The 9,490-nt window shown below is 43.5% G+C and overlaps 1 protein-coding gene across 1 annotated transcript; it reads left to right on the top strand.

The window, feature by feature from the left end:
• Positions 1-1,471: 1,471 nt before the first annotated feature.
• On the top strand, positions 1,472-6,543 carry LOC136542759 (E3 ubiquitin-protein ligase AIRP2-like). The gene is made up of 5 exons (XM_066535343.1): positions 1,472-2,001; positions 3,532-3,682; positions 3,785-3,851; positions 4,137-4,371; positions 5,962-6,543. Exons 1-5 carry the CDS (start codon positions 1,937-1,939, stop codon positions 6,170-6,172), a joined length of 729 nt encoding a protein of 242 aa, XP_066391440.1. The 5' UTR covers positions 1,472-1,936; the 3' UTR covers positions 6,173-6,543.
• Positions 6,544-9,490: the final 2,947 nt, after the last annotated feature.

Here is a 9,490-nt window from a genome sequence, read left to right as displayed (position 1 = left end):
CAAAATCGTTTAGACCGTTTAATTTTGTTTAAACACCGTGTAAATAGCCTAAACGCTAAACAAAGGGCGACTGTGTAAAGACCGTTTACCGTTTAGGAAAGCATTGACTTAAGCTATTGTTGTGATCTTGATATAGATGTTGGTCAAAACTTTATCAAACTGTTGATTTTAACGATATGCACACGATTGTCTGTTTTCACCTGAACACATCTTGAAGGGCAGGCGTCCAGCGTTGAACATGGGGCATATACTGTTATCTGAAACGGCAGTTCATATGTAAAACATTTTCCCCACTTTATACCTAGGAGCATGTAGTTTGTAGTGTGTGTTTGGTAATCTGCCTCAGCTGACAATGGAGCCGAGTGGATGGACACTTGGAGTAAAGGAAGGAAAGAAAGAAAGATGAGTTTCACTGGGTAGAAGCATGCAGCTCTAATGATAGCTCTAAGGATTTCATGCATCATGCTTCATGCTAAGTGCCCGTTTAGTTGCACTCATTTTACAAAAATTTTCAAGATTCCTCATCACATCGAATCTTTGGACGCATGCATGAAGCATTAAATATAAATAAAAAATAAAACTAATTACACAGTTTAGACGAAATTCATGAGACGAATCTTTTAAGCCTAATTAGATTATAATTGGACACTAATTGCCAAATAACAACAAAAGTGCTACAGTACCGTTTCGCCAAAAAAATTGCAAACTAAACGAGGCCTAAGAGGGCAGGGTGCAAATCTTGTCACTTTATTTTACCTTCTTTTATTTATTTTACATGCACAGATGCAAACTCCACTAGAAAATAGTATCCTCTGGGATCATGTATTCATGTTAGTCAGGTATTCAGCAATCAACAGGTATTATACTACTGCATACATACATACATCTGGCATGGCAGTGGTTTAAACAAGTCTATCTGAATCACATAGTTACACATCTTATTGACCATCTCGATGGACGGGGGCTGCGTCCAGAAAGTACCAAACAAGCAGGGAAAATAAACTAGACTATACTGCAAAAATAAGGGGCATTTGATTTCTCCTCTTAAACTTTAGTCGCTGTCCTATTGAATATTTGGGTATATGTATAGAGTATTAAATATAAACTAATTACACAGTTTGCAACTAATTTACTAGGCGAATCTTTTAAGTCTAATTAGTTTATGATTTGATAATGTGACGCTACAGTAAATATGTGTTAATGACATGTTAATTAGGCTTAATAAATTTATCTAATGGAGTAATGACGGATTCTGTAATTTATTTTTTTATTAATATCTAAATACTAAATTTTAGTCACACGATCTACCACCCCCTAAATATACTAAATATATGATACTAGCAGCGGGTCTATTCATCTGTGCCGTCCTCCGTACAGCATGATGACGTGTACTTTGGCCCGTATAAACGACTTTGAAACCGGGTAGGGACGAAACCAAAACGGACATGCCCAGCCAGCGACCGCACCTTCCAGAAACGTACGTGGCACCCCTCCGGGACCCCACCCCGACCCCACCAGTACCTTACGCACATTCACCGGCAGGTGGGTCCTCCTCGCCCGCCCCCACGCGTCAGTAGCTTTGGCGGCGTCACTGTGCCTCTCCCCTCGAGCTCCCTCCCGTGCACGCAAGGCACCCCGGGACGAAAGCGAGAGGGGGCAGAGCTTTAAATGCCCGCGCCGCTAACCACCGCCACTCGAGCCGCCCGCCCGTGCCGTTTACCGGAGCGCGACGCGACGACCCCCGCGGCGTGGAGTGGATTGGGCCGGCGCGGATCGGGAGGACCGGAGCGCGGTCGGCTAGGCCGCTAGGGTTTGGTTTGGGTGGGGTGGGTGAGGTTTTGCGCGGCGAGAGCAGGGGAGGGGGACTGGAGGAGGCCGGGGCTTGGATGGTCGCGGTGCTGGAGGTGGAGGCGGAGCGCTCCCGGAGGTGGTGTCCATGGGAAGGTCGTTCAGGGACTCGCTCAAGGTGCTCGAGGCCGACATCCAGCACGCCAACTCGATGTGAGTAGTAGTGAAGCTCGCCTTTCTTCTCGCGTCATGTTCACTGTTCGCTCACTTGTTCAGCTGAGAGGACAGAGATCGTCTGTTACTGTCCTTTGACCGGTGCCTATTCCAGGTATTTTGAGCTCGGACACTGGGTGCTAGTACCTAGCCGCGGAATTGCTCTGTTGATTTGTTTTAGGACAGAGTTGCTTGGGTTATTTCAGGTCTGGAATCTAATAATGGGTTAGAAATTAGATCATGGGACACGGCTAGTAGTCACCTTTTGGTTCCTTGGTCCCAACCAAAATATCTAGATTAGATATGATGCGTTGTTGATTGTGATACCTATATAGAATGAGAGTCGCCCTCATATATATATATATATATATATATATATATATATATATATATATATATATATATATATATATATATATATATATATATATATATATATATATATATATATGGGTTATTCTGCAGCTGGCCACAGAATAACTTATTCTATAGCCACCTTGATTTACGATAATGTTTGTACTAATTTACGATGATGACAATACACATTTACGATACATGGGTTACTATAATTCAAGATGATACTTACCATAATGTTATACTAAATCACTTAGGAGGGAGTTACCATAATCTCGTAAATTAGTATAGTAATTATCGTAACTCAAAGTGGCTACAGAATAACTTATTCTGTGGCCAGCTACAGAACAGTACGTATATATATATACACCACTTCACTTTTTGTAGTTTTGTTGTGTTTGGGGTTTAATTAGTTTCTGTAAATGACTAAAGTTTGCTGCCAGTAGCTTCTCACACTACCACCTGTCAGCAAATCTGTTACATTTTTGGCCAAATCTCCTTTTGTTGGTGAAGCTCTGCAATGTGGGAGCCTTTTTTGAGTTGCCATCTCGGAATTCCTCTTGTTGCTGTATCAAATTCGTCTTCTTTTTGCTAGTGTCATGCGCTTCCGCCTTTGTGGCATCTGTTGTCTCTCAATTAGTGCCATCATTGATTTTATTGTCCTTTGGTAATTGTGATGGAATCTTATGTCTGCAAACATACAAGGCACCATGAGAGCTAGCCCTTGTTTAGTTCCTCCAAACTCCTGAAAAGTGCACTATGCAAAAAGAAGATTCCCATCACATCAAACTTGCGGTACATGCATGGAGTACTAAATGTAGACGAAATCAAAAACTAATTGCACAGTTTGCTTTAACTTTGCGAGACGAATCTTTTGAGCCTAATTAGTCAATGTTTGGACAATAATTCACAAATACAAACGAAATGCTACAGTAGGGAATCTTCACTATGCAAAGTTTGCCTGCGCAAACTTTGGCCAACTAAACACCGCCCTAATATCATTTGGCTAACAAGGCTGTAATGATGAATTTAACTACTATTCATGGTTTGTTTCACGGCCTAGTTGGCCTGGCAAGTCATCATTTAGGTCCCCCCCCCCCCCCCCCCCCCCCCCCCCCCCCCCCCCCCGGCTTCAGTACATTACCAAGAATTCATTGCTAGTTTGTAAAAATGCAGTGCTTCTGAATTTCGAAGGGAATACGATGGCGCCTGCCTTCAGATGAGGATGGCGTACTGCCCTGCTGCCCACTTTTTCCTTTTTCTTGTGCAGTGGACAGACTGCAACCTTGCTGGTGCACTTGGGCTGTTGAGGATTCTAATTTATAAGGTTGACCAACATTCCTGTATTAGAACCAAGTTTCTCCCCTTCTCTAATTTCTAATGGTGGCTCAGCACCTGAGTTAATGTCACAATTATATTAAATGTGCAGGTTTATGCTGATGGGACAACCACCATGTGTACTCATGAAAGAAAAGCAAGCATCAGGGAATTTTATGGTATAGTGCATACCTTTGAGAGAAGGGCAGGCCTGGTGCAGTGGTGAGAGATGTCTCACTGAGTCACCAGGTCGTGGGTTTGAAGCAGCCTCTCCGCAGATTTTGCGGGGGGAAGGCTTGCCTCGGTTTTTCCCTTCCCCAGACCCCACTCATGTGGGAGCCTCCGGCACTGGGTCTGCCCTTTTTTTTTTAGTGCATACCTTTGAGAACCTTTTGAATGATATTTTCTTTGCACATTTATTATCCTTACTCTCTTGTTCATTAGCTCTCAGTTGTTTTTGGCAGCTGTCATATTTCCCTCCTTGATGCAATTACATGAAGGAATCAATGAAGTGGAGGATAAAAAACAGAAAGCAATATGTCTAGAGAGGTACAGAAAACGAGATGAGGATCAGAAAACTGTGATATCTGAGATCGATGATAATATAGAGGAGGAATGTGGCATATGCATGGAGATAAACAGCAAAGTTGTTCTTCCAACTTGTAGCCACGCTATGTGCATTAAATGCTACCGCGACTGGTACAAATCTGCCTCCTGTTTCTAGAGATTTTGGGATATTTTTAATTATTACGTTGTTCTGACAATTATGCGCTCCTGCATGCTCGAGATGAAATACTGCGCCTTCAGTGTGTGAAATAATTTCTAGCTTGATACAATAATGTTTGGATACATGTATATAAGCTGGATTTTTCATAAATTTATGGATTTGTTAGTAATGAGCTGGTCATTTTTTTGCTTGCCCTGACCTCCACATTACATACAGGATCAATTTACCCTTATGAACCATTGACCCTAAATCATGACCGTAAGTCCATAACTGCCGTTTTGCTTCGTTAGCTGTTGTGACCTTCATTCTTTTGCTGCTGTGTTCCATAAGGTATTGGTAGATCTTCACATGAGATTAGTTTGGCAACAAACTGTAATGGGAAAAGCTTGCTAAAAATCTCTTCTACAGCTAACTAATATCAGCTGCCATTCTTGCTCTTCGATGTTTACTAGCTCTTGATGCAATGATCATAATCTTATGTCCTATGGAGTAGAAGTTTTGGGGCAGAACTTGAAGATGTACTGTTCACCACTTCATTCTCTACTCTCTTTCAAGTTCTTTTTCTGTACACATTTTACCACGAGACAAGAATTCAGGAATGGGCCTGAACATGTAATGTAACTTAATAATAAAGTGTCAATATAAGGAGCTGGTTGTAACAACAGGTTACAGCTTGTGGTGAGTCTGAAGGAGACCAAGATCCATGTATTGTGGACTTCTCTTGAACACTCGGTTATGCCTGAATTTAAGGATACTAGCAACTGAGTTAAGGCCTAAATTCTTACGAGTGGTCTATATGTTCTAATGGTGTTCCTATGTGTCGGTTACTCTGGAGCGCTTGCCTTGAGATCTCCACTGGGCTTGTTTGCTTGCAAGTTAGAACATACCATGTCATCGTCTTTTTGTTTGGAACTATGGATGTAGGCTTATCCATTGTTCTGAAACAGTACAAAACCTAATTAATTCATGTGATTTTTGGTGAAAATGTGAATACTAGATTACCTGGGGCTAGGGACTTGCCTATCAGTTCATTTCCATATAACAATAATTGAATACTAATTCTGTTCGTGGACTCTTCAAGGACTAGTATTCATTTCTATGCCTGCTGTCTGCTGAAACTGTTCTTTTTTTTGTATTTGGAATTGATATTATACATCAATCCAAGTAAGGGCAATGGTCATTCTCTCTGTATGCTATTAACATTTGAGTGCAGAATTAGCATGTAGTTTGTTGATGTCAGCCTTTGCCATCACTGTCTTAGCCTACAAAAGATATCTTTCTGATTCTTCTATTGATTTTTTTTTTAGGGCTAAAGTTAGGCATGGCAAATATGGTTGCTAACCAAACAGTCCTGTGATGTTACATCAAGCCAAATAAGGACAATGGTCATCCATTGTGTGTGTTATTAACATGTCGATGCAGAACTAGCATGCAGTTTGTTAGTATCAGACTGTCAATCTGACCATCACTAGATATCTTTCAGATTCTTCCACTGAATTTCTTCTTTCTTCGATGACCCAATATAATCTCATTGTTCTAAGTGGGTAATGTTGTTGCTGCAGGAGGTCAAGATCCCAGTCATGTCCGTTCTGCCGTGACAGCCTCAAGAGGGTAAACTCTGCTGACCTGTGGGTATACACAGATAACAAGGACATCGTCGACGTGGAGACAGTCCGAAGAGAGAACCTGAGGCGACTCTTCATGTACATAGACAAGTTGCCCACCGTCATCCCAGAATCTGTGTTTGACGTCTACGACTCCCATGTAAAGTGACAGTCGAGCCCGTCTGCCAATTGTTTTATGTATGTATTTGCTACTTCTACTAGTGCTGAGCCCTGGGCCTCTGGTGCTGTTGTGTTTTTTTTAAGAGTTTCGAAGCAACTGGGTGCCGAGGAGGCTAATTTATATAGGGAGCTATACACTGAATGTAAGTAGAACTTGTTCTATCATCTTGCGTGATGCGATTTGGGTCTTTATGGTGGTTTAGGGTAATTTGACGCTATATATGTCAGTGGGGTATCATGGTTATGGCAAAAAAGATATAGGCCTTCATCTGATGCATATTCTGATGTATGATTCTTGTTCATGGATGTATGTATGGATGGAGCAGTTGTCAAATGCAGAAAGTGATTCTTGCAATTGCATCATGTTGTTTCAGTTGTCAGGTGAGGCCGGCCTTTCAGGGCAATCTCTGTCAGGTTCCTCAGTTGCAGGTTATTTCTTCGAGAAATGGCGCCAATTGGTTCGTGGGACCATAAAACGATATAATCAGGTCAAATAATACAGCTTGTGGTAGTCAGCTTTGGTAGGAGGTAGTAAGATCGATAATGATACAATTAAGACGTGTGTCCGGATGCCTCACTTTGCTCATTCCCGCATCCAAAAAGATCTTATCTCTTGTTTCCTCCTCCCCGTCCTTATCCCTTTCGCACTCGCACTTTGTCTCGCCCCGACGTGCGGCTATGGCTGCTTCCTTATTCGGCAGCGGCACCCTCACCCACCTTGCGTGCGCCCTCCCTCACCCCAACGTCCTCCTCCCCCACCTCGGCGGCTCCTCCCCCTACCCCAACGTCCTCACCCACTCAGAGCGCCCAACGCCCGCGGATCGAGTGGCCCTCTCCCTGACCCCGGCGATATCCATGGAGCACGAGCGAGATCCATATGGTGGTAGTGCGGTGGTGTTGCAGGGGAGTCGCGCGGCTCTCCCCCACCCCGGCGGCTATGGCGTTCCCCGCCCCTATCCCCCACCGTCACCGCCGAGCTAAGCCCGGTGCCATTAGTGCTGGTGGTGGTGGTGCTCGTGTGCGTCACTGGTGCTGGTGCTAGGTGGTGCTCATGCGCAACCGCTCGTCACTGACTCCCACCCCGTCGGCCGGAATCGATTGGCCCGGGCCTCTCTCTCCCCCCCTATGGTGCAAATGTATGTTTCAATTGTTTCAGACGTTTCAGAGAAGCATGTTGCAATCGTTTCATATGGATGTTGCAACAGTAGATCAGGGGATGTTGCACATGTTGCATATGTTGCAAGTATTTTAGAGACATGTTGCAAGGGTTTGTTCAAACTATTTCATATGTTTCCAGACGTATGTTGCAAGCATTTTTTATCTGGATGTTGCTTATGTTTTCACACATGTTTCAATATGTTCCAAAATGTTTCATCGTTTCAATCTTCTGTTGCAGCAAGTGTTTTCATGTTGCAAGTTGCAAATGTTCTATCTAGACGTTGCATTGTTTTCACACATATGTTGCAAGTGTATGTTCTAAATATTTCACCTGTTTCAGACGTAAGCTGCAAGTGTTTTATCTAAATGTTGCATATATTGCAGTGGTTGTACACATATATTGCATGCATATGTTCTAAATGTTTCACCTGTGTTTCAGATGTATGTTGCATCAAGTGTTTTTTATGTTGCAAGTGTTTTCATTAGCAAGCAGGGGAAGCAAGGCGGTCCCCGCATGCGCACGGGAAGCGAAGCGGGGCACGGGCGGTCCCCACATGCATGCACAGTAGCAGGTGTGGGCGAGCAGCAATATGCGTAGCAGCAGCAGGCAAGCGCGCGCACGTGTAGCAGCATGCGTAGCACTGTAGCAGCAGGCGCATGCAAAGCAGTTGTAGGGAGGCGTGCAACAGTAGTAGGGTGTAGGGAGGGGCGCAGTAGTAGCAGGCACGGGCGGCAGGCACAACAGGCATCAGCACGCACAGCAGGTGCGACACGCGCAGCAGTATGCACAACAGGCTGGTAGGAGCGGGTGTCCGGACGGGGCCAGCGTCCGGACGTCCAGGCGCTAGCCAGGCCCTAGTAAGATGCCAGTGCTATCCCACTCAGATTAATTTGAAGGTCTGAAGGTCCGGGTGTTTGATTGGTGAAATCCTAATTTAAATCATCCGTGTGCCGATACAACTTTTAGCCTATAGCATACACCAATACTCCCTCTGTTTCAAAATAAGTGTATTTCTGACATTTAAAATTTGTTTCAAAATAAATGCTTTTATAGATATAGTAGGCTTTTTTACTTTCTCTGTTTCAAAGTGTAATCATTACACAATGCAACGACTTTTGATATAGGTAATATATAATTTTCAAGTAGCATTGATCTTCTGCCAGAATCCTAGAAGTGTATTTATTGAATCCTAGAAGTATATTTATTTTAAGACGGAGGGGTACATCATACATGAACCATTGAGTCATTCTCTTTTTCTCCATGGAAGGTGATCTGTGATGAATGATGTGTCTTTTTTCAAAAAATCTTCACAGGAGCTTCCAAAATGAGAGCATGTCAGGCTATCGCCTACCGGCACAAGGCAAAGTTCGCAAACTTTGAACGGAGCCCACCCCTGGCGGGGACACTCGCGAGATGGCGGCAAATGACTGAACGACGTCGTCATGTGGTTTACTGCTTTCGAATTTGCAACAGCTACTGAACTACTCCGTACATCGACCAATAAGACCCATCGGCCGTAGCAGAAAGCCAGAAACTAACCTAATGCACAATGTTCAGTACTGGATCATATATTAGCTTAACAGGCACCAAAAAGCTCGACTAAGGGCACCATCATCTAGTAAGCCTAGCTACAAAGACATAACTAATTCCAAGCAATAGGCAGCACGAATGAAAATAAATTTCTGAATCTGCCACTGCATATTGTCTATGCTAATCCACTCCCTGACCTAACCCTAACCGCTAATATTAGGATCTGAGATCCCGATATTGATGTGGCCCGTCCATAAACCCCCTTATATGAAACCTCCCAAGTTCATGACACCTAATGATATTGATCCTCTTGTCAGGGTCTTCGGTTTTCTTGTTTTTTCTACTCAAACCGTAGCCCTACAAATCTAAACCACCTAAGGATGTGCTTCTCTCTCATGTACGCATAAAAAAGGACGATGCTGTATTGTTAGCCAGTCAGGTAGATGTGCTCTAGGTCATCCTCCTCTCCCTTAGACACTGAGGGGAGCATTATATCAAGAGCAAAATGTGTTTATCGAGATGTCTACATGTACATCGTCATGTTTATATCAACTTGTTAATCCATGTTGTGCTCACTACCACCGCCACTCAGGTTTAGACTTCGGTGTAGTGTTATCT

This window comes from Miscanthus floridulus, chromosome 3 (assembly GCF_019320115.1).
Source record: "Miscanthus floridulus cultivar M001 chromosome 3, ASM1932011v1, whole genome shotgun sequence".
Taxonomy (NCBI): Eukaryota; Viridiplantae; Streptophyta; class Magnoliopsida; order Poales; family Poaceae; genus Miscanthus; species Miscanthus floridulus.
The sequence above is the reverse complement of the archived record's forward strand: the minus strand, read 5'-3'. Positions and strand labels throughout refer to the sequence as shown.

Bases quoted from the DNA above. Each gene is read 5' to 3' on its own strand.
- LOC136542759 (XM_066535343.1), top strand. From the start codon at position 1,937: ATGGGAAGGTCGTTCAGGGACTCGCTCAAGGTGCTCGAGGCCGACATC. The intron at 3,852-4,136 runs GTATAGTGCATA...TGTTTTTGGCAG, and splicing joins AAGCATCAGGGAATTTTATG to CTGTCATATTTCCCTCCTTG. The intron at 4,372-5,961 runs GTACAAATCTGC...TTGTTGCTGCAG, and splicing joins ATTAAATGCTACCGCGACTG to GAGGTCAAGATCCCAGTCAT.